This window comes from Gymnoscopelus microlampas (assembly GCF_963454915.1).
Source record: "Gymnoscopelus microlampas genome assembly, chromosome: 6".
NCBI lineage: Eukaryota > Metazoa > Chordata > Actinopteri > Myctophiformes > Myctophidae > Gymnoscopelus > Gymnoscopelus microlampas.
This window is the reverse complement of record NC_139943.1, coordinates 42,534,845-42,560,639: the sequence shown is the minus strand read 5'-3', so window position 1 is coordinate 42,560,639 and position 25,795 is coordinate 42,534,845. Positions and strand designations below refer to the sequence as shown.

The window sequence follows — 25,795 nt, the reverse complement described above, 5'->3', positions numbered from 1 at the left end:
AACACTAAGTTTCCTTAAGGAAGCCTCTTCTCGGAACTTCGGAGGACTCTTATGCATTATACTAGGAAGAAAGGTTTGATTTCATATTTCTATGATACTTGTCTGAGTTTCAACACACAAAATATACATAATGTAGTGGGGAGATGGGAAAAGGACTTTCAAACCGAGTACGACAAGGAATGTTGGACTGAATACATTCAATCTTCTCACTCTACTTTAATAAGCAATAGGTTCAAAGAGACGCAGAATAGGATACTTCATAGACAACACAGAACACCTCAAATCCTAAACAAAATCGATCCCAGTAGGTCCCCATTGTGTATTAAATGCAATAATGCGGTTGGTACCCATATACACTGTTTCTGGTAATGTCCCAAGATTGCCAGGTTCTGGTCTTTGTGGCAAAATAATTTAGTTCAATTATGCAGTTTTTATTAGGGCTGGCATTTAATTAGTTGTACTAGACCTTAGAAGAGCTAAACTACTTAATAAGCTTCTCTGTGTGGCTAGAAAATGCATTTTGTGACTCGGTGGTATAGAGGAATATAGAATACTTCCAATAGAAAGACTCAGTGCCAAATTAAAAGAGAGGGAAAACAACTTTATGAATATATGGCAGCCGCTGATAGATTACTTCGCCAAGGATCTATCTACTATGATTTATAAAGGAAGTGATTCATTGGATTGGAAAGCCCTGGTTGTACTCTTACAATTTGCCTTCTGATGTGCCCATGTGTGTGGAGTATTTTCTTTTATGAATGTTTGACTGTATGTGTATAGTTTCATGGTCATTGTAGTGTGCTGCCCTTCCTTCTTTATGTTATTGTTTTGTTGTTGTTTTTTGTTTTCTTTGTATTGTATGCCTTTCATTTTTAACATTCCAGTTTGTCCAACTCTATTTGAATACATTATTGTCATACCTTTCTATTAAAAAAAACAACCTCTCCATAGTAAATCTGGGCAGCAGTGGCTCAGGAGGTAGAGTGGCTGTCTTTGAATCATAGGTTTCCGGTTCGATCCCCAGCTACTCCTGGCTGCATGTCGAAGTGTCTATTAGTGTCTATTCAATTCCATTCAATGCACCTTGCATGGGAAAACATATGTTTCCATTGCCGAAGCAAGTGTCAAAATAAAAACAATTAAAAACTAAGAAATGTATGCACAATTACAGCAATGTGTAAACAGAGCTATGTCACATTGAAACTTGGAAAAAAAGAGCTTACAAAACCACATGATGTTCACAATGCTTTTCCAGTCCCGATATTGAGGTAGATGGTAAGTGAAATGGATTAGGCATGGTGCAGGAGCATAAAGAAAATAACTGTGCAAGCGACCTCACCAGAGCTCACCAGAGCTGAAGTGTACCTCAGCTTGGCAGTATACCTGAGGTAGAGAACAACCCAGTGACTGTCTCCTCCTGGTTTGACAGCGGCTCATGGATCTCACATGTGGTCACCTGTGTCAGTTGTAATATAGTGCACAATTTGTATTGTCAGTTTCTCATGTTTGTCTGACCAACCTCAGACAAACATTGTTCCCCTACCCTACAAATTGTTACATTAAAAAGCACATGGTGAGAGAGGCTCACAAGTGCATCATACATATTTCAATATACACACAAATGCCATCAGATGAGTCCAACTACAGAAACGCTTTGCCCTCCACCACTGTTCCACATTTCTCCAGCTGAGATACCTAATGCCTTGCTCCCCTACACCTGTAATGGTAGTTGACAGTTTTGTCTTATTCTCCTCATTTGCCAGGAATAGTTTGAAGTCACTCGGCTTCCATGTTGCAGATATACTAGTGCTGGGAGAAGCCACAGCACAATAAATAAATCAATAAGGGAATGGGGGAGGATAGGGCCTTGATGATGGAGTCAGCATGGTACAAATCAGTTAAGAAGTACAAATTCTTCTTTGCCTGCATCAGATCTAGTACCTGGAGGAAAATTCTCTCATATGTTGGGGGAGATTCATCAAGGTGTGGACATGTGCATTGCCACCCTGGATGTAGATATAGCTTCCTTTGGATGAGCCACATCTTGAACACTGCTCCCTCAGGATATGTGGGCAGACTCAACTAGTTTAACCAGGTGTACAAGTACAGGAGGTTCCGATAGGCTGGACAACATGTAGCCCTATACTTCCTGTACTTCAGGTTAGACAATGAATTGCTGCCTAGCGAGGTTCTGATATGTTTTTCTGTGTCCAGTCGAGGGTCAAGGGGTCATTTGTTAAAAGGCTGTACTGTGTATCATATAAATTACATTGAATAAGTTGGAATTTATATGTTTTGAATAGCCAAACAATAAGACGACAATAGCTCAATTACCCTCCCTAGGTAAGGACTGGATGGTGGCTTGGAAAGCATCTGCTTTCCAAGCCACTCAGGACAGGCACTTATTTAATTTTTATCAAAATACTTTGCATTTCTCTGTAGAAGTAATAAGATAAAAGAGATAAGACGACAGTAGAAATGTATATTCAAGGACTAGATTCCTAATGAAATATTTGTTTTGTTCCGTGTAATCTTTAAACTTTACTGTAAATACTTTTAAGGAATTTGGGAGACAGATATTTAAAAACAAAATACCATTCCTAAACTGTGAATAATAGTTTTTTGTACAAGTTTTACCACACTCATTACAGTTAAACAGTGCAGCATGACACCCTAATTAAAGTGAAGAGCTCTCATCCGTAAACTGACACCGATGGCCCTGGGATACAACACATTGACTAGATCACATATCCAGGAGGGACAGTACCGGCACAATAGACTAGTTTCTTGACAGGCAACCTGAGAGGTTATGAAAAAGCCCAGTCTAACGGGGGTCACGTCTCTTTTTGGGCAAACCCCAGTTACCTCTGCCATGGGTCCAACTTTCCAATTTAATCTTTGCATTGGCACATTTTGTTCCAACAAGTAAGACAAATAAATACACTTCAAATGTATGAACTAGGCCTGGGCCGCAGCGTGGCGGTCCAGGCACCCTAGGCGGCAATGCTGCGTGTCACCGGTTCGAGTCCCGATCCCGACGACCTTTGCTGCGTGTCACTCCCCTTCTCTCTCCCCGTTTCCTGTCAGTTTACTGCCTTTTAAATAAAGGCATACAAGCCCGCCCCCCCAAAAAAAGAAGACGACCACAAACGCAACTACTCATCTAAAAAAAGAGGCAAAGTACATTTTTCAGTAAAATATGAGTGCTGTCTGTTGACAAAAATGACTGTTACGGTTTGCGAATTACAGAGAGCCACAGAAGCATGACAGCCAGAAACTAAGGAACACAACTGACTAATGTCAAGAAAAGGCCAAACAAACAAATTAAGTCAACTTGATGCAGTTTATTAGTTATTTTGGATCCTTCAGTCAGGGCAGGACAAGGAGTGACCATTCCAACAAAGAACTAGTACACACTACAAATCCACCCCACTGCCTGGCCTGTTCCAAATTATAGTCCCCAAACACACTTCCTCTAAGCTGCTAAAGCCAACATAATCAAATCTTAAGTTTAACTATAACTACAAATTCACTAGCAAGGACCACACCGTCAATCAGAATGTGGTCAACAGATTTATTGAAAAAAAAAAAATTAATTAATGTGAGACCAAAGAGGGAAGAGGGTTAGGTGAGCATTTATAGGTGAATGTAAGTGACTTGATTGGAGGTGTGGTCCTGCTCCTGAAACTCTGCTAAAAAGCTCCAATAATGCTCACCAATAATGTGAATTGTGTAATTAATGTTGAAGTTAACACAGGTGAACCAGCCCTCCAGTTGTCTTGGTGACAAAAAAATGGGCTCTTATTTCCTTCTAGTTTAAAGCTTAGCATGTGGGTCCGATAATCTTTATGTGCACATTATTATAATATATTCTTTACAGTAAAGTAAGACTAAAACTGAGCCTTACTTTTTGAGTATGCCCAGGAGAAGCTACTAACTGACAACTAGCTGCTTTCACGCACATTTTCCAGTTAAGTAATTCATTGTTGTATTCATAACATTAACAATTAATACAGAAATTACAAGCACAAAACAAATATGAAAAAACAAAAAAACAAGGTAATTATAAAAGTGAAGAACAGTCTTGTTATCCTGGCTGCTATAGTGGAGTTGCAACTTTAGGTCGAAGAAAGCAGCTTGAACTCCGAGGGTTTTACCAGGCCAACATCTCATTATGCCTTTTTCTGTCTGCAGTGCTGCTACTTACATACTTTTAAGACACAGGCACCCTAGCATTCAAAACTCAACACATAACGCACGTAAAGCCATCTGAATTGGTGCTCAATAGGTTTATCAGCTTGTCCACAAAACGGTGACTGTGGAGGGGGAGAGAGAACACAGACGGGGGGACGGGGGGCAGAGGGGAGTGCAAGGTGAATGGTCTAGCCCTTGACGGGTGAGGGTTGACAAATTTTATACACATCTTCTAACAGACAAGCAGTGAAAACACATGCACAGCTCCAAGCTGTGGATTGGATGGATACAGGGTTGGCGAGCACACTGTACCACGACCACCCCCCTTAGGGTAGCCACCAGTTAGAGAAGTCCCGCCCAGCCAGCCAGCTGCTATGGCGAAAGCAGAGAGACATAGAAAGCCAGCGAACACACGAACATAGTCATTGCTCTCATTGGTACACTCATTCTCACACAGACAATCAAACCTTAAAAACACAAATGGCCGAAGTTATAAAGTCTGAAGTAAATACGGACTGTAACACAGTCAGATCAGCATCTGAAACATCTACTCCTGTGCTCCGCCGTTCTCAACCTCCATGCCGCCGCTGTTTTCTTTCACCTCATCCTTGCCATCCTGTTTCTGTCCATCAAGAGAAGGGAAGTCACACATTAGCAGTTGACACCTTGCAGTTCCTTTTCTCTGCCTTGCCAATACTGATGGTTATCCTGCCCCCTTATGGTTGCTGTAGAGAACTAAAAGGACAGTCAAGTCTCACCTTGGCATCTGCATCAGCAAACTTCTGGAACATGTTGGCGTAGAGGCGCTTATCCTTCTCGTGCTGCTCCTTGATTTGTTTCTGACAAAGAGCAACCTGGCGGGATATATGACATCATGTCATGAGTTTTGCTGCTTGTCTACAGCTACACGTTATGACATTCTTCAGAAAATTCAGTTTTCACTCAACATTCCCAGATGATCGTATTTAAAGGCTCATAGTGTTTCACCTGACTCTTGGCTGCCTTGTTGGCCGGATACAGCTGAATGACTCGCTGGAAGTCACCTCTTGCTTTTTCAAACTCTTTCATGGCAAACCGCGCCTCTCCCCTTCGGAATAGAGCCTTCTCGTTGGATTCTTCCAACTCCAGAGCCTACAGTTGGTACAAAGTGTGATAATCTCCTTTTTATTTTTTTCCTTCTTTTTATTATTATTTTTGGCTTTTCTGCCTTTATTTATAGTACACAATAGAGAGAGATAGGAAACTAGGACAGAGAGACGGGGAGTGACACGCAGAAAAGGTTGTCGGGCTCGGGAATAGAACCCGCAACGCACTGTCAGGCTGAATTAGAGCCTATATGTGGAATGCGCCTTAACCACTAGGCCAGCGGCGCCCCTAATCTCTGTATTTCTTACGCTGTAATATTCACACAAGCTAGCAGTCCTATTAACATGTATGAGCACATTGGTGAACCATCTGTGCATAGCTTATCAAGGCTGAAACATAAGCCTTAATTGTCTCCCTCCCTCGACAGCACAATTGCAACAATGTCTGAAATACAACAGCTTCAAATAAATGTACTGACATTGTCAACCAATAAGGTGTCCTACCTGACACCAGGGTCTACATTTTTGAATGGAAGAGTAGGGGGGGGGGGGGACCACCTCCAACCACTGAAAATATGCTAGAATATTGTATTAGCATACTCCGCCTTACAGATTAGTTAAAATACCATTTAAAAAAGTAAATACGTTCTGAATTGTATCTGTTTAAGAGGGTGGAATGATGGAAGTCCAGGTTTTGTAGGCCAACATAAATTCTAAATGCATTTTCTAATATCCTTAAACGTGTGTGATGTTTTACAATATTTCCCCAAATTTAGCTCTCAGGTGATACCTTGTCGCAGTTCTCCAGAGCATGACTTGGCTCCAGCATTTTGAGGTAGCACATGGCCAGGTTCAGATGCGCGGCCAGTCGCAGCGATTTGGCTTTCGGCTCATCCTCTGGCAACAAACCAGACTCGTGTTCCAGCCATGACACAATCCTCTTGTACGCCACTGATGCCTGCTTGTACTTCCCATCCTAAACACACATAAAACCACGTGGTCTTGAAATTGCTCATTATTTATTACGGTGTGCATCTTTTAAACACACAACCACATACCTTAAAGTATTGAGTTCCCTTCTCTTTGACAATGGCACTCTGTTCTAGTTTCTCTAGCGTGTTCATCTCCCATGATTCCTTGGCCTAAAGGACAGAAAATAATTTAGTTTGTGTTCATCAGTTGACTGAAGCTGAGATGTGTTTGCCTCTGTAATTGCAACGCACGCACCTTCTCAAAGGCAGTCAGCAGGACCTTGTACTGCAACATAGCGTCACCAGGAATCTTGTACTTCGCATGTCCTGCTTTTCCAAAGCCGTACCTGTGAAGCACAAAATAGAAAATAAAATAAGTGACGGTATCTGCTGACAGTAAGAGAATCCTGGAATTTGATAACACTGTTATTAAGTACAATAATGTTAATTATAATCAGTGTTGCATTGGTCATTGCATGTGGTAACACGCCATCCCACCAGTCTTTTGAGCAGGAGCACGCACATGCATCGATTAAAAACAACCCTTAAGTTCACACCTCAACAAAGTTTACAAAGGCTGCCAAATGCCAGGTGTCACACCAGGTGAATTAACAAAGGAATGAGCTTAGATGCATATCAATTGTCCATTGCGTGATCTGTAGTGTAGGTGTTACGCGACGTGTGCGTGACGTCTTTAAAATAGCGCCCCACCAGAGATAGATTCACCAATGCAACACTGATTATAATTACATATTTATTAAGAATAGCATTTCACTTAAAACCTAAATTAAATTCCCATAAAATAATTTTAACATGTTACAGCATAGTTCTACAACTACAAAATGTTTACAGGATTTTGTGAAAATGCATATATCTTGGGGCCATGAGACACACCCAAAGTTAGGAGAAAGTTGTATTTCTAGTAATTAGCATACTTGGGCTTAATACTGAATAGGGACTCCTCTTCCTGTTCCATGGCCATGATAGCTTTCTCAACTCCGGTTGGCAAACCCAGGCCCTCTCCGTCTCCAATCTCAAACTTCATCTCTCTCTCGTCAAACACCCGGCCCTCGTAAGACCCCTGAATAGTCACTATAAAAAAGGAAACATAGATAAGCAACAGAAGTTAGGCACTGAAACAGAACAAATTCTGAGCCCAACAAACGAATACAAGCAAGCTCGCTCCAAAACTCGCTCGCCCCGGGTCAAATCCGGCGACGTCGGAACGGTCACCACCAGGTATGGGGCGAGCGTTCCGGTTACCCAACAAACGTGTGTGGGTGAAAAGAGTGACATGTTTCTGAACCAAAAACCTGTAAGGGTTTGTCTGTGCATCTCTGTCTGGCAGTGTGACCAAAAGACAAGAGAGAGCCCACATCAGAATGACTTTATTGTCCGGACAGATATGACAAACAACTTACTGAATTTAACAGTATCATTTTTTGAATAAATTATTTGCACATTTGATAAAAAAATAGCCGATCGTTCACTTCGTGTGGCAGTGTGTTGTTAGCTTGTAGATCTGCCATTTCTTATGAATTGTGTAGGTCTTTGGAAATACTCGCCTATAACATGCCCAAAATAGCAGGCCAGCTTGAAAGTGGTGAAGTATTTCAGTGGGTTTTATAATTATTTAACCAAAGAAAACTATTAACAAGAGCTTGTGACTAAATAGCATAATACAAGGTTTCCGACCGACAGTGACGATATACAATATAGCTGCTGGAAAAGCAATGTGGGTATAGATAAATATTAGTAGTATTACACAAACATTGCACTAGCTGAAAATGTACAGTGTAGTAGCATAAACATATGCACTGCGCTTGTATAAATACATGAATTACTGTTCTTATTGTTTTGATTAGATATCAAGTGAACTCACATTGAGGGTAACCACAAATGCACTCACTTGTGTATGTAGTTTGTACTGTCCTGGAGGCCAGTGAGGGGTGCTGGCTTGACTTTGCATGCCACGTTTTGCCAAAAGAAATCTTTAAATAGTGTCAGTGTGACAATGGGAACCTGTACTGGATTCCCTTCACCTGACCTCACTTTTGGCCACCACCTTAAGCCCACCTGTGTTTGGCCACGCATCAGTTGCCTGTATTTTTGTAACATTGTTTGTAGTTAGGGTTGTGCCGACTGGCGATGGGATAGCGCATTGGCGATTGCACGGATGAATGACCATGTTTTTCCCCCAGGCGCTGTTATCACAATGTCCCCACTAGGTTCAGCTTGGGTTTGGTGTATACTCCGTTGTATGACGGTGTCATGCTCTGAAAATAGCAGATCTACAAACTCACACCGCAGCGTGATGCAACATGTTATGAGCGTGCACTGCACATCGGTTATTTTCAGCATGCGACAACATGCGTCATACGTTAAAGTATAAATGGGCTTTAGGCTTCAGTTTAGTTCAACTGAACCGATGTCCAGTCAGCTTATAGACACTGGATTCGATTAGCAATACCCAGTGGAGAAGAGCACAAGCTAGTGGTGATGTATTAAGAGGGGACAGTTGTTATGCTCTGTGTGAAACAGAATAAACAGAGAGGTTATTCTGCCGCTCAAGTATTAAGTTATTGTTTATAAATAATAAAGAGGATACTTGAAACCCATAAACCTTGGACACTATTAGCTTGTAGATCTGTTCTTCTGATGTACAGATGATAAATTAGGAATACAAAGCTTTATACCACATGCTTTCTCTTTCTCTCTCTATGATGATTGTGATTTATGTGGATAGCAGGCTTTGTATTCAAAAAGGCATTTTTTTTTATAGGTCTGGTCAAGATACATGCTACTGCTGTAAGCAGGTGATATGTCTCCTAGTGCTGGGAGATACAGTGAGTACATTGAATTATCCAATAAGATTTTAATGGGGATGCCTGGTGACACAGCCAGTTAGAGCGACAGACTATAAGCTCCTTGTGAGTCACGAGGACCTGATTTCAAATATGATTCTAGTCATGTCTCTATGTCTGAAAATAAGTAAAGCCGCTTTCCATTTATGTCTGGTCTTACATTATTCAATCGGTTCCAATGTCAACTATGCCAGGGGTTCCCTAACATTTCCATGCCAACAAGGACCCCTAAATAGCCACAGCCAGTGGCTGCAGCCTACTATAGCGAAACGGCTTAAAAAAGAAAACAGCCTTACGTGTCTGTCATCACGTGTCTCGTCACCAACACATGACGAGCTTGTGTATAGTGCGTAGCAAAAAATCCTGAAGGGGGCGTCAACAAGTGTCATTTGGTAGCACGGACATCTTGGTGGGGCATAAACAGGTTGACTTAACATTGACCCCCACCAGTATGTCTGCAGCTACTATGCCACGCACCACGCACGTTGCCAAGCACTACATGTGCCATTTTCTTTTAGCACAACAGTCGTAAAATAACACTTAATCAATTTGTTGATATGTAAAATAAAAAATATTAGATTATTCAATAAATGAAATAGCAACAGAATAATGGTTAACAATATAATGGATAGTTGCGTGGATGGCTACCGTCAACAGAAGCTCCTTCATTGGGCTTGGTGTAGCCCTGGCCTTTGGTGATGATACGACGAATGATTCCACCATCCTCTTCCTCAGTAATATCTTCCCCATGGAAGTCAAACAGCTCTACCTGTCATACGCATGGGCATGAGGAAAAAAATGAATCCATACATTAGCTACTTAAGCCTGACACGGTCATACAATGAAAATAGCACATCTACAAGCTCATAACGTGTTGTGATGATGCGACACCTTGTGAGCTTGTACGTCTGCTATTTTTCCACCTATAGTGACAAGGCCAAAATAGATACGCCAGGGTTCATGTGGTTTAGCACAACTCATGCAAGCGAGAAGCTGTAGCACATACATGGGCAACTGGCGGCCCATGTATCAAACAGCTCTACCTGTCATACGCATGGGCATGAGGAAAAAAATGAATCCATACATTAGCTACTTAAGCCTGACACGGTCATACAATGAAAATAGCACATCTACAAGCTCATAACGTGTTGTGATGATGCGACACCTTGTGAGCTTGTACGTCTGCTATTTTTCCACCTATAGTGACAAGGCCAAAATAGATACGCCAGGGTTCATGTGGTTTAGCACAACTCATGCAAGCGAGAAGCTGTAGCACATACATGGGCAACTGGCGGCCCGAGGGCCACATGCGGCCCCCACCTTCACTTAATGCGGCCCACAGGTTAATAGCAGATCTACAAGCTCTACAAGCAGATCTACAAGCTCAAAACACGTCTCGCTGCGACATGTTTTGAGCTTGTAGATCGGCTATTTTTGCTACTTTTCTGTGACATAGAATGGTGAAGTACGGCATTAATTTACGCAAAAAGTTAAAATACGGAGATAAGAGGTGTCTGCCCGACAGTATATGCAATGTGGCCCCCTGGAGTGAGTGTGGAAATATATAGCCCTCTCCATCATCAAAGTTGCCCACCCCTGTAGTAAACCAATCGGTCTTACCTGGAACACGAGTGTGGCGTTGGGAGGTATCTTGGGCGGACTGCCCGCAGATCCATAAGCATACTCTGGCTTACAGATAAGTTGACTCAGCTCGCCCACTTTCATCGTGGCTACACCAATATCCCATGCTTTTATTACTTGGCCTGCAGTGCAAACACAAAGAAGAATATAGGCGTGAACACACATTGCATACAATTAGGTGATTTGGTTTTCCATGTTCTTAATTAGGTGGTTTTCCATGTTTTTAATTAGGTGGTTTTCCATGTTTGTGTCAACGGTATGAACTAACCTTTGCCCAACTCAAAAGAGAACTTCTCCCCCCTGTCCCTGCTCGAGTCGAAGGGAGTTCCGTCGAGAAGCGTGCCCACATAGTGCACAAAAACTTTGTCACCCGTCATAGGCAGCTCTGTGCCTGTGCCTTCCCTTTTCACCAGCTGGAGAAAGACAGAAAAGAGGAAGGAAGGGAGCAAACAAACAATGATGATGACTCTTTTCTACAGTATAATATGACACGCTTTAATTCACTCATTAACAACTAGCATAATAATAATATCCATTATCCAGATTAATGTTAGGGTTATTGTTTTTTGTTCAACTCCATGGCGTGTTCAAGGGAGATCAAGACGGGGGTGAGGTAGTCGCAAGCAACTCTAAAGCCCACTCCACACCAATGTCTCACCATGCAACCATTATCACCAATGACAGTTGCAAGGAGTTGCATTGGTGCAGTTTGGCCTTTAGATCCTATTTTTAATATCTGGAATCTAGAGTTGCAATACCCATTACCAACCCTTGACAGCCCATACATCCAAACAGCAGCTGTACACAAGACATAGTAGACATGTTATGAGCTACTATCTGTCAATAAATTATGTGCAGGTGATTATGTTCAAGTGTTGGAGTTTGGAAGCGCTCGTTTTCCATAAGGCACCGTCCTGCCTCCTCCTGCATTATGCAGGCATGCAAACAGCCCCGAGGTGAAAAAGGTTGTTTTCTTTCGGGTCAGGTGTCACACAATTGCCCTATTTGGGTTCAAAAAGGTGACTGTAGCTGAAAAGTGACACTTTTGCATGTCTCATTATGTGCATTTTCGGAACAGGTGGTACGCTGGACCATTGAGTGATTTCCAACGAGCGCTTCCAAACTCCAACACTTGCACATTATCACCTGCACGGAATGTATTGACAGAAAGTAGCTCATAACCTGTCTACTCTGAATTGTTATTAAACAAAAACTTTGCAGATGAAAAGAAGACAATTCAAGCTTTCCGTACAGCTGCAATGTTGGCGAGTTTTGTCGTTTAATACAATCAGATAGGACTGTTCTGTTAGGATGTATGGGCTGTCAAGGGTTGGTATTGCAACTCTAGATTCCATATATTAAAAATAGGATCTAAGAGTTGCTTGCGGCTAGGGGTGAGGAGCTGTGTGTGTGTGTGTGTGTGTGTGTGTGTGTGTGTGTGTGTGTGTGTGTGTGCTGCACGGTTCATTCCTCAGCCTTCTACAATAATGAGGAAGATGGGTAACTGATAGTGATCACATAGGCATTGGATAGTGTCCTGGGCACATACATCTAATGTCAAATTGCAAACTAGACAAGTATGACTTGCACTGAGACATTTTGCTAAGGAAATAAGGTAGCGAAACTGAGAATGAACACGTGTGTGTTCATGATTGAAGTGTGCTAGCGATCGTGCTAACCCGGTAGCTGCTGTGCAATGCATGTACAGCTTTGGGAGCTTTAGCCAGGCGGTGCTAGCGTTAGCTTAGCCACAATAGGCCAGTGAGTGAACAGCCATGCTAACATGAGAGCACTCAGCTAGGTGGCGATTAAAGAGCAATTGGCTGAGTGAATGATGAGGTTAATTTACCTTCAAAACACCCCCATCCTTCTTCGGCGTGATATCCTCTCCCTCCATAGGGATGCTGTGTTGTCCTTCACTTGTCTGTTCCTCTGCAGTCATTGTGGTGGATCGAACCCCCTCGATCCTCTCTGGTTCTGATCTGTGAGATCTAAATGAAACTAAACGCTTGTTAACGTTACTGATCGGCAACCTACTTCTGCACTGATCAGTACGCCTATAAGTGTAAAGCAGCCCTCAGCTATATGGTGGCTAACTGGTTAGCTTGCCGATCAACAGTTAGTTACTCCACTGTTACTAGTGAATGAATGCACACACACGCTTAAATCAGCACATGCTCCAGTCAGTCACAGCCTTCTAGTGTCTTCTAGCAGGATGAGGCTGACAGAGATCGGATCCACGTTGCTCTGCTTGCTGATTAAGGGACTTCTAAATCCATCCGCCTGCTGCTGCTTGAAGGAAGGGCACAGAACTTTCCAGACATGGGGGGAGGATCCACAGGGATGAGCCGAACGTGGGTGCGTTAGTATGCCGACTCACATGCACCCCGGGCGGGCGGCGCTCATGTGATGTGGTGTGAAACCATTATTAAACCACTTTTTTATATATATATAATTAATTACTACGTGAGATTTAATTCAGCGTGGACGGATATTTAGACCACAGGATGAGGAGAAGAGGTCAAAATGTCAACAAATGTAATCAGAAATGTCAACCAAAGAATAGATGTTTTGTACAGGATCTCCTCACTGGTCAGTAAGAATACATTAACAGGAGCACTCATCCAAAGTCACTTCGACTATGCATGCACCTCATGATGCCATAGCACCACAAAGGCCTTAAAAACAAGGCCATCCCAAAATAAACTGGTCAGGCTACTGCTTGGCCTTACATATTCAACTCATTTAACCCCTGCTCACTTTGAAGTTTGCTAGGGTGGGATGGCTCAGGGTAGAGGACAGAGTACAGCAACTTGCAATGGACATTGTCTACTAGCCTGGGTGCCAGCCTGCTTCGCTGCGTTCGGCGGACTTTTTTTCTCTCTCCGAAGCGCAGAGAGAAAAAAAAATCCGCCGAACGTAGCGAAGCAGGCTGGCACCCAGGCTAATTGTCTACAAGATACACTACACCACAAAGACACCCATGTACATGTCAAACTACTTCAAAAACGTCAATGACGTCCACAATCACAACACCAGAGGAGGGAGCTCCACAAATCACGTTCAAGCCAGATTTGCCTTTCTAACGAGGAATTAAATTCGATGCTTTCGTTCTACTGCTATGCTACAAAAATGTGGAATGCCCTACCAACAGTTATAAAAACGTCAATCCTTCCTTTAAAACCGCTCTAAAAGAGCACTACTACAACCAGGTGGCTGCAATTTGGAACTGACCCCAGTAAAAACTCAAATCCCCCACCCTCGAACTGTTTACGGTTTGCTGTAGGGGGCGCAGTTCAGGGGAACTCACGGTCTCACGCTATGGACCATAGCTAGAGTTCTTCTATTATGGTCGTACAGGCACGTAGCTCCTCCACCTCCACGGAGGGCGGTTCGCTGTGCTAAAACAGCTGCTCTATGAGTTGTGTGGCTTCTCATTGGACAGTGTCGGGGTTTGTTGATTTGTGTTGGCGCGCTCGATGAACACTGACTGAACGATCATCACCCGGGGGTTAAAACATAACAATACTACACAAATAAAGTGTCTGTCTGAAATATCTGAGTGAGTATATAGATACGTATAGTTGTTGTTCATTGCCATACGGCCTTGTTTGAACAGGGAACTGTCATCATGGAATACCGTTGGTTTTAGCATTAGCATTGAGATGACGTTATTAGTGGAACGCTAGCCAGGTTAGCTCGACTTGAAGCGAAGGCTCATTTATAGCAGCCAGTCAAGTATTGTTGTACAGTCAGCGTAACATTACCATTCTAATGAAGACTGCGCAGGTCTGACCTGAAGTTAAATGCAATCGTAGATGTGTGTTAGATTTTAAGTTCGATCTCACTCCAATGTTGTATCATCTCATCTCCACTATAGGTACGCTCATTGGGATGGAGAATGGCAATGACAGCCCCCAGTTTCCATTTCCCTTCCAACCCTATTCCATCCAGGAAGAGTTCATGAAAGCCCTGTATGGCACACTTGAACAGGGCAAAGTTGGCATCTTTGAGAGTCCTACTGGAACGGTGTGTAATAACAATGAATATACATATATCATTACATTTCATTACATTATATCATTGATCCCCGTGGGGGAATTTGGCATGTTTTGATAGATGGATTCCAATTACGATGATTAAATAACATGTATTGATCTCCGTACAACCTGCATGTAATTCCAGGGCAAGTCTCTGAGTCTGATATGTGGAGCGCTGAGCTGGCTAAGGGATTATGAGGAGAGGAGGAGACAGGAGGCAGCTGCTCTGCTACAGAGAGAAGAAACAGCCCTCCTCCCCACTTTATCTTCCACAGTTCCCTCTCAGACCCCCTCTGCAGAGCCCGACTGGATCACAGACTTTGTGGAGAAGAAGGCAGAGCGGGACTTGGTGTCCAAACTAAAGGTAGAGTCAGTGTTTAGCACCAGGGAGTTTCAGATGTGATGTGACCCCCATTTGTATCTCTGAGAATTATGCCTCACTGTATTATAGCCCAGACATTTTGTGCATCAATCTGTGTGTGTGTGTGTGTGTGTGTGTGTGTGTGTGTGTGTGTGTGTGTATGCATTAGGAGGATGAAATTAAAAGGCAGAAGCGGGAGGAACGTTTAGAACTGATCCGAAACAATGTTCAACTCAAGTATGCAGGGAAAAGAAAGGTGAGGTGTCCCGCACAGTACTGCTGATTTATAAAGCCCTACACTACAGCGACTGACCGTGGGTTTGTGCATGTTTGCGTGTGCGTTTGTGTGTAGAGCTGTGAAGAGGATGAGGCTTTCAAGTTGCTCCAGCTCAGTAAACAAGGTCCGGCGGAGGCGACAGGAGACCCAGAGGAGGAGGAGTTTATCATTGCAGACTACGAGAGCGACGATGAGTCAAAAACAAAAACCAAGAGCAAGTAAGGAGAGGCCAGTAATAAGTGTCAGTTAAGCTACAAGCAGAGTAAGAATTATAATGTACTAAAGTGCAGGCTATGAGAACTTTTATGAACATTTTATATGACAGCATTTATTATAATTTATTTTGGATTAGGATTTTTTTAGCATTTATTTTTCCCACACCAACAGATTTTATGCTGGTGAAAATGATGATGATGAAGACCTGGTTGAAGAACACGTCACAAAAGTGAGCTCGCATCTGTCACTAGTCTCGCGTAGCCAGACGATCAGAGTTCTCCGCCCACTGATATGTCTGGGGAAACCATTCAATGCATAAATTCATTGAAGAAAATGCCAAGAAAACCAGCGGTAAATAACAAACCCACGCCCACTGCTTTGAAAAACAATCCTGATACCACCATCCCATATGAAGGAACGCCCCTGAAGTCATTGGTTCTGTGAAGCTGTTTTTTCTTTTCTTCCACCAACTTGTTTCCACCCAGTTTTAGCCCATTCATTGAATTTAGAGAGATTTCTGATCTTCTGGCTGCGCAAGATTGGTTTGTCACTTACTCTCAAATATAGGCCCAAAGGCAATGAGCGTTGTGTATAAAAACTGTGTGTGTGCATGTTGGCAGATCTACTACTGCAGTCGCACTCACTCCCAGCTGGCCCAGTTTGTCCATGAGGTTCAAAAGAGCCCCTTCAGCAAGGACATAAGTCTTGTCACACTGGGCTCACGGCAGGTACAGTATATGTTACTGGCAGTGGCTGCACACACAGACAAACAGATTCTACCTTTCCACTCTTAAAAAATAAAAGATTTTAATAAGATAATCGATAAATGGAATGGACTGATGTCCCAACAGTTAACCACTTTCTTTTGTCTTGTGTCTTTTGCAGAATCTGTGCATCAACGAGGAAGTGCTTAGCCTGGGCAGTGCTCAGCGCATTAATGACCGCTGCATGGAGATGCAGAAGAACAAACATGGTGAGAGTCCAGAAGATGGAGAATTATGACGTTGCTTCGTCTGCTTTGGTTTAGTGCTGTGTGATAAACGGGCTTAAAATATACTGCGACATTCAAGCATCAAAGTCCCACAATTAAACAGTGTACCACACAGCTAGAGTAAAAGTGTAATGGGTCAAGGACAGGTTGAGTTGTTCATGGAGTCCCCTTTTTGAAGTGTCTCACTTTTACAGATAACACACCTCCTCTCCCAGAGCTACTCTACCTGGTGTCTTAAATTTGGCAAGAGCACAATAATGTAATATCTGCTCACAAACAGATACTAATGTTACTGAAGTGAGTTCCCCAGCCGCCAAACAGCTTATCAGGTGTTTTGCCGGAATCCAAGCAGACTTTATTCTTCTATCCCACAGAGAAGCAGAAACATCAGGAGGAGGGTGCGAAGCGTAAGCGTGGGACTGCGAAGAGTGTGTGTCCCTACGTCGGGGCCACAGCACTTCAGCACCTGAGGGACGAAATACTGGGGGCAGTCCATGACATAGAGCATCTGTCCACTCTGGGCAGGCAAAACCACGCATGTCCTTACTATGCTTCACGCCTTGCCATCCCCCCTGCACAGGTACTGTAACACCAGGCACGAGATTGTATTGAAATCAGGTGCCTTATTTTTTAAGTGAGTAATATGCTTGAATTTCCAGTGCTGTACACACACGTGGTGTACATATGTACCACTTCTAATAACTGTGACAAAAAATTCAACTTGAATTATTCCATGAAATACATATGACGGTGTACACACCTTTTCATGTGTGCTGTTAAGCATATTCGGTGTGGTGTGTGTCTGTGTGTGTCTGTACGTGTTCGTGTTTGTAGCTGGTGGTGTTGCCTTACCAGATGGTTCTTCATGAAGCTACAAGGCGGGCATCAGGAATTCAGCTGAAGGGACAGGTGTGAATGTTTGTCTGTAGTTTGGATTTAATCCCTTGTGATTTTGATTAAAGATTGGTTTCTACAGCAAGTCTACAAAGTGATTGATTGAGTCATTTTGCACTAAATGATGTGTTTGGTTCAGTGTAGCTGTATTTCCCCCCCTCAAATCTCAGTATTCTATCCTTAGCTTTGCATCAACACTTAAAAGAGTCTGTATATTAACACATTTATATTACTGAACAAAGTCATAATTACATAAACACTGGATACATAAGGGAACATTCCAAATTGAGTCCACTGTTCATTCAGATGTTCCTTTTATCAATCCAATTGCATTGCTCTCTTATTATAGAACGTATTGGAATTTATTTCTATACTTTATTTTACAGACGTGTAAGATGTGTACTATTTTGTAGTTAATATTTGAGTTGAGGGCTGTGTGTCGAATGCTTCTGGTCTTATTGGTCAATAATAAATGTCTTGTTTAACAGGTGTTGATCATAGATGAAGCGCACAACCTCAGTGACACTCTTTCTTGTATACACAGCACAGAGCTCACAGGAGCACAGGTGTGTATACATCACACACACACACACACACACACACACACACACACACACACACCTTGTGTAAGATGTAAAATTAGGATACTAAGCTAAAAGTAGGATACTATGCTAAAAGATTGTCTTTTCTGCAGCTTTGCCGTGCCCATTCTCAGCTCACTCAATATCAAGAACGCTACAAGTGAGTAGGGACAGAAACACATGCATTCAAATGGTAAACGTACTCTCACCCTACACTGGATGTTAATGCTGTGTGTGTATGCGCAATCAGGAGCAGGTTGAAGGCCAAGAACCTGATGTACATTAAACAGATTGTGTTTGTGCTTGAGGGCTTCGTCCGTGTACTGGGAGGTGAGTGTGTTTGGGTTACAGCTTGAGTTGTTGTGTTGGTTACAGCTTGTCTGCTCATAGTTCAGACTGGTAATTGTTGACCGTGTGACATTTCTGGTCACATACTAATTATACAGGTACGGTGAGGCAGAATCCACAGCGCCAGACAACACAACCAGGTCTGCACACACACGCACGCACGCACGCACGCACGCACACACACATCCAGTTGAAAGTGTTAACAAGTCCTCTCTCTGTCCCTACAGGAGCAGAGATGCTTACTATTAACGACTTCCTCTTCAAAGCCCAAATCGACAATATCAACATGTTCAAGGTAGCCAGCAACAATATAACAATGACTATAACTGTAGTTCCATGCCACAGGACAGCCACATAAATCACGTCTTTTGTCTTGTCTCCTTCTCTATCGATTCTTATTCCCACTAAAGCTGCAGAGATACTTTGAGAAGAGCATGGTCAGCAGAAAAGTTAAGTGGAGAACGTTTCTGCATTTGTTTCTCAGGTTGGCAACGTGACATATCTAGTAGGCCTTTAAATATGTGTGATTATGCCTTAAGATTAAATGTTGCGTCACTCATGCGTACTTGTCTCTGTAGTTGTGTGGTTTCGTGGAAAAGTACGCAGGGACGGGCGTGACCGTGCACACCCACACCCCTTCTCCTGTATCCAGCTCCAGCAAAGAGAACCGACGCACTGAGGGTCTCGGCCGATACCTCCAAACTCTACAGAGCAACCAGAGCTCTACAGGTCTGTGCATTTATCTAGGGCATGTTGCACGTAGACAATACATTTGGAGGATATGATATACTGTTAAATAATCAATTAATGAATCAATCGGCAGAAAATGCATTTAATTCATTTTAGTTTGTGATGCATCATGCAGAAATTTCTATTGTATGCCATTTACAACTTCACCAAATTGTGACTTAGGGTCTTTGTTCCATATTATCAAATGAAAACCTATGGTTTTGACTGTTGTGTGAACTTATATTTCAAGATGTTTGGATTCAGATGTTAGAACATTACTATCATTTTGTACTTAACTCACTGAGTGCCAGAATTATTTCTGGCTATGTTGTCCCAGTGCCAGAGATTTTTTCAAAGTAAAAAAAAAAGTGCTTAGGAAGCGAGATACAGCTATAAGTTAAACAAGGAGTGGATGGAGCTGCAAATCTTCAGATAATGATCTTCTTGGGTTCTGAAAATCTTTTTTTTTGTTTTAGTTTTTTACTATTTTTTCAAAAACACGTGATTGGCACATTGCACCATAGCGGTGAAACACGTGAATAGCACTCAATGAGTTAATTGATTTTGATATCCTATTATCGTCTAAAATAATACGCAAAGAATTGAAAATATAAATAAGAGTCTAAAATCCCCAATACCAGCGCCTAGCGGCCTTGCTTCTCCAGACACCCAACCACACCAAAGTGGCGACCTGCTCTTTTAGTGAAGCTTAAAGAAAGAATCAAAGTCGATATTTTGACCTGAGGTAGAGGAGAGGCCATGGGGGGTCACTCAGATGTTTAGGGTTCATCCTCTGTAGAGGATGAATGCACTCAGCTAGTTTCATGGCAATCTACCCTTTAGTTTTAGATATCATGTGTAAGGGTGGCGCTAGACCAACTGGCAGTTTGACTTTTTGTTTTTGTTGTAAAATGTCCAAAGTGTTGGACAGTCACACCAACATTTCCATCCTTAGCCCTGTTGGTAGCAGGACTCAAATTAGACTGTTATTCCTGATCTAACTCAGCTCCCTTACCGTGACTAGTCTTTACATTACTCTTGTGTGCAGTTCCTCCAGCAGACCAGCAGGGGTCATTAGAAACAGAGAAGGTGGTGTCAGCCTCTCCTATGATGCAGGTGGAGGGCTTCCTCATGGCTCTCACCAACAGCAACACTGATGGCAGAGTGGTGGTGCACAAACAAGGTACTCTCTCCCTCAACTTTATAAGAACCAAACTACTGTAAACATCTGACACTGCAAGTTTTACAATATAGGCTACATTCTTAGGGGTGAATGTAATGTACAATCCATGTAAAGCGCTTTGGATAAAAGTGCTATATAAATGCACTATTTACCATTTATGTTTTCTCTTAGGCACTTTGTCGGAGAGCAGCATCAAGTTCCTGCTGTTGAATCCAGCTGTCTATTTTGCCCAAGTGCTTAAAGAATGCAGAGCGGTCATCGTCGCTGGAGGGACCATGCAGCCGGTGAGTAAATTGGATTCCTCTACGGCAGATAAACAGCTCTTCACGGTGTGTCAGTTTGTAAATGTAAAATAAATAAATGCTTGCACAGGTGTCAGACTTCAAACAAGAGCTGCTGTTGTCAGCTGGGGTGGGAGAGGAGCGCATCGCTGAGTTTTCCTGTGGTGAGTGGCCATCTGGAAAACGCTGAAATTGAGCGGTAGCTGAGCGCTAAAAAATTAGTTAATTTTATGTTAATTGAGTGTTCAAAATGCATATTTTGACAATTGTTAAAATTGTATTAGTTCTGTATGATTTATTCATTTACAAAATGTTTAATGGCTTGGCACAGCCTTTTTCTTGATCTGTAGCCCCTGCAGGCTGTACTCATCTTTTGCTTTGCCTGTAGGCCATGTAATCCCTCCTGAGAACATTCTACCCCTGGTGCTGTGTAGTGGTCCATCTGGCCAGGAGCTGGAGTTTACCTACCAGACTAGAGATACGCCACGGATGGTAACACTCACTCACTCAGATAAATAAGGTCAGAGAGAGGACAACATTTTGTCACTCAGTTGGAGTTTAACGTAGTTTAAATATTTGCTTTCACAAGTGGGATTCATGCACTCGGGTGGCGCAGTGGTAAAGTGTCTGCCCGCCCATCACCGCAGAGGTTGTGGGTTCGAATCCACTGTGGTACATCTTTTTTTGTCGAGCATCTACACAAACACAACAGCAGTGATCACACATAAATGTTTGTGGGGAGGAATCAATTGGTATAACGACTAAATTGGGGAGAAAAAGGGGTAAAAAAATAAAAATACGAGTGGGATCCATACAATACTTCCAGTTGAATACAAAACTGACAAGTGTGAGCCTATAACTAAGAACACATTTACACTTTGTACATAAACACTTTGCATTATCTCATAATTGAAACCTTCACTTATGTTTTTCTTTAGTATTGCATTTTCTGTGAACCATTTATAATAAATGTTTGATGCCATAGTGGACACTTGCCTTAAGAGCCAAACATAGTCAGCCGGGTTTGGATCTTTCCTCCTGCGCCTCCCCTACTATCCTCATGACCTCATCTCCCATTTCTACTATCCGTATCAAAATGCAAAGAGGGGCTGGACAGCCTGCTTTCCTTCCAAACAGACAGTATTGCTAAATGCTCTAGCATCTGTGTTTGTTTGACAGATGGACGAGACAGGTCGTGTCCTCTCCAACTTGTGTAACGTGGTTCCGGGCGGCGTGGTGTGCTTTTTCCCCTCTTACGAGTACTCCAGGAAGATTACAACCCACTGGGAGACCAGCGGAGTCCTCGCCCGCCTGGCCGGCAAGAAGAAGGTACAAGACGCAAACTGAATAACTGAATAAACTGAAATTAGACTGAAATTGAGACTTAACCACTTGAACCCTAGCATCCCTATTCTGCGGGGAACATTTGCCAAAAATACAGATCTAAAAGCTCACAATGTGTCGTGTGAGCTGGCAGGTCGGCTATGTTCATCACAGAGATTTGGTGTAGAGGGGGAAACGCGCGAACCAAGTACAGAGCCGACACTGGGCAACTAATGTCGAGTTTCAGTACAGCATTAGTTAAGTATTAGTTTAGTAAGAATAGAGTTTAAGTGGTTAACTTGTCACTGACTTAACTGTAACAGGTATGAACTGTAGCCAGTATGACTGGATTGAGATCAGTTTGCGTGTCTGTTCAGATATTTCAGGAGCCAAAGAAGGCCAGTCAGGTGGAACAGGTGCTGAGCGAGTTCTCCCGCTGCATCCAGGTGAAAATAACACTCAATAGACTTACATTAGCTTCTATGTATCTACTACAGTATCTATCACCTGTACGTACACAAGTGATGATATCCTCACCTTGCTTCCCCGCCATCCCATGTTTGGTTAGAGGTGTGCTGTGGATGGCAGTGGACTCTCAGGAGCATTGCTGTTTTCTGTGGTTGGAGGAAAGATGAGCGAGGGAATCAATTTCTCAGATGACCTTGGCAGGTACTGTATGTGTAACATGCCCTACTACACTGTTGCTTATCAATCAGTGTTGCAAATTGAACACATAGTACATGGGTAGACATGCTAAGATAAAGAATTGTTCAACTTGCATTCAGCCTGTTTGTCTCGAGAATCTAACAGAATCAGTTGACTTTTAATTTGGAAGTATTGAAAATTATCAAATTGTGGGAAGATTGATTGAATTTTGCTGAATCAATAGGAATCGAATCATTGATGGATATTGGATTGAATCTTCACACTCCTACTGGAACACGCATTTTGAAGTCAATCCATTTTAGCCAACAAACATGTAGTTTCATAACCGCAAAATAATTTAAGACATTTGTACATGATTCTATGTTTGATAGTGCATCTACATATAATAACAGAAGGAATATCACTTCAACACCAGCCATGTTTTGAATGGGGAATATAAGTTGCTACCTTCAAAAAGGAGATACAAAGTTCTAAAATTCAATAAGGTCAGAGTCAGACCACAGAAGTCCTTTGTTCATCAGTCGATTTTGAGGCTAAATTAAGAATCTGGCCAAGGATAAGCTGAACAGTGGACATCATCGCTCTTGTCTTCATGTTTTTATGTATGCAATTCATTCGTTTTTGTCTTGCATACAAGGCTACTCGCAAGACAAGTAGTATCGTATGGTACCCCCCCCCCCCCCTCCAAAGGATCTAATAACCTCTGTATGTGTTCCCACATAATGGCAGGTGTATTGTGATGGTGGGAATGCCGTATCCCAACATAAAATCTCCAGAACTACAGGAGAAGATGTCCTATCTGGACAAGCACCTGGTAAAACAGTCTGTCTTCCTTCAAGCTCATCTGACTGTTACTGCTTGAATCTCTGCCGATTCCATATTTAGACGACGTTGTCGACTTTGTGTTCTTGTATTTCAGCCTCACACTGGTGGGAGGAGCCCCGGCCAATCCCTAATAGAAAACCTTTGCATGAAGGCAGTCAATCAATCCATAGGTAACCGAAACATTGGAATATTAATGATGTAATCTAGATTACTAGTCAATAACCATGTACTCACCTTCTCTAGGCAGACAATTGATAACTGCTATTACATAATTGCAATATATCAATATTATATTAATGATATGAGACAAGATATCTGGGATTTTGGACATTGTATTAAGTAAGGTCTTTTCCTTGTTTTAATCACTTAAGCCTTATTTTATAAGTCCAAAATCTCTCAAAACGATATCATTTTTTGCCGATAATTGCTTTTTCACTTGCACTATTGCATAAACCATAAATGTAATTTATTACTTAACGCACACTTCACTTCCTGGTTTCCACAGGGAGAGCGATCCGTCACCGCGGTGACTACGCCGCCATCGTGTTGTGTGACAGGCGTTACTCTCGACCTGCAACAGTCTCCAAACTGCCCAACTGGATCAGAGCTCAAGTCAGAACGCACACAACATTCGGACCCGCTTTTGCCAATTTGCGAAAGGTGAGAATCATAAGCACTCATGTACACGGCAAACAAATCATTACTTAGGACAGATGGGGGGTTAATGTGACGTTTCTTCTTTCTTTTATGTTCCTTTGCTCAGTTCTTCATGGACAAGAGAAAACAGCAGCAGACATAGTTGGAGACCCATTGAATTTCAACTCAGTTTCAACGAGTTTAAGCTTCGAGTGAGGAAGAAACTTCAGTGGCACAGAAGCCGCGCAATATCAGCAATCCAACAGAACATTTAGGACCATGTGAGGATAAAGTCTGGGAATGCATAATAAAAAAATTGCTGCATATTGTCACAGTCAGGTGGAAACCTTGTATGTCCAAAACCGTTACTTTCCAGTAAACGGAAAAAAAGAACCTGTGATCCAACATTAGTCACAAGCCCTTGTTAACTCATATACTGCCTAGAACGACTAAAACGACTTCTGTCCATAAGCCATGCCTGCCAAGAACGACTAAAACGACTTTTAAAAAAAATTAAAACATTTTTTTTTTATTTATTTTTTTTAGATTTTTTTTTTTTTTTTTACCCAAAGACCAAGGAGATATGATTTTTCGAAGATATAGACTCCCATCCACTTCCTTGTTAACTTAAAACTTAAAAATTCTGTATCTCGGCTCCTGAGTACTTTTTTTTTTTCAATGAAAAATATGGCAGTGTTCAAACGCGGCCAGAAATAATTCTGGCAGTGAATGAGTTAATACTTTAGATCAAATAGATCTACAAGGCATCAGATCGTGATGCATTGTGAGCTTGTAGATTGGCTCTTTCAGTATGACACTCTTGCACGACAAAGTAGGTAATCAATTGAAGAAAACTATACGAAGATACAAGGTTTTCTGGCTGACAGTAATGATATAATAAATGGTGAAATGATTAGAGTATCTGTGTGGGTTCTGTCAAGATTGTGCCACTCCATTTGAAGCTGTTATATTCCAAGGATATAATTGTTCATCTGTTTGCATTTGTGAAACTTTAAAGAAAAAATATAACAATTATACTTAAATGTATTTATTTTATATACACACTTTGATGTTCAGTTCTGCATGAGACCTTTTGAAATTGTGTGGGACAGGGTGTACCTGGTTGAGAAATAAGTGGTCCTACTGTAAAAGACTCACCTGTTTAATATATCAGAAAATAAGCCGGAGGGACTAAAAAGTCGTAGGTAGTGAAGTGCAAAATAAGTCTTTAAAGCCACCATTTAGGCAACCTGTGTCCTGTTCTCCACTAGTGCTGCCATTAACTTCTACCTACTAGGGATGGCAGCACTCAACAGCACACAGGTTTAATGATGGGTTTAGAAGAGTATTTTGCAGTTCAATGACTGGCTCCCTGAGGCTTGATTTATGTTGAGCATCACAGAAATCCCTTCAAAGGTGAAATACGATGCTTTAGGGCTGCATTTGCTGGATAGCAGATATCAAAGAGGCTGAAGTTCAACCATTCACAAGAAAGTGGTCTCATCCCATTGTGCAATTTCTGTACCGTCTTTCAGTTCCGTTTAAAGTAATAAAATGTCACCGTACCTTTTTAGTTGTGTTTTTGCCAAGTACATTTGCACTGTAATTTGTCCACTGCAAGTACCCATCCTAACTATTAAGAGCAAGTGGGCAACTACCGAGCAGGACACTTTCGAACCGGAGACTTTC

At 42.2% G+C, this 25,795-nt stretch overlaps 2 protein-coding genes across 2 annotated transcripts; one reads left to right on the top strand and one right to left on the bottom strand.

Annotated features, from left to right (window-relative positions):
* Positions 1-3,329: 3,329 nt before the first annotated feature.
* On the bottom strand, positions 3,330-13,057 carry fkbp4 (FKBP prolyl isomerase 4). Its single transcript, XM_084059675.1, has 11 exons — positions 12,605-13,057; positions 11,024-11,168; positions 10,735-10,877; positions 9,763-9,883; positions 7,186-7,342; positions 6,507-6,597; positions 6,338-6,421; positions 6,070-6,255; positions 5,182-5,325; positions 4,953-5,048; positions 3,330-4,816 (listed from the first exon to the last, which is right to left on the bottom strand). The coding sequence occupies exons 1-11, from the start codon at positions 12,695-12,697 to the stop codon at positions 4,742-4,744; spliced, it is 1,335 nt and encodes a 444-aa protein (XP_083915801.1). The 5' UTR covers positions 12,698-13,057; the 3' UTR covers positions 3,330-4,741.
* A 1,150-nt stretch (positions 13,058-14,207) lies between these two features.
* Positions 14,208-24,694, top strand: ddx11 (DEAD/H (Asp-Glu-Ala-Asp/His) box helicase 11). The gene is made up of 28 exons (XM_084059742.1): positions 14,208-14,317; positions 14,636-14,784; positions 14,941-15,159; positions 15,326-15,412; positions 15,509-15,651; positions 15,821-15,878; positions 16,270-16,377; positions 16,535-16,622; positions 17,015-17,220; positions 17,475-17,549; positions 18,023-18,100; positions 18,229-18,275; positions 18,366-18,445; positions 18,562-18,603; positions 18,691-18,758; positions 18,874-18,912; positions 19,042-19,192; positions 20,241-20,375; positions 20,547-20,659; positions 20,748-20,820; positions 21,045-21,148; positions 21,836-21,985; positions 22,357-22,425; positions 22,548-22,648; positions 23,375-23,459; positions 23,565-23,640; positions 23,976-24,130; positions 24,234-24,694. The coding sequence occupies exons 2-28, from the start codon at positions 14,650-14,652 to the stop codon at positions 24,267-24,269; spliced, it is 2,721 nt and encodes a 906-aa protein (XP_083915868.1). The 5' UTR covers positions 14,208-14,317; positions 14,636-14,649; the 3' UTR covers positions 24,270-24,694.
* Positions 24,695-25,795: the final 1,101 nt, after the last annotated feature.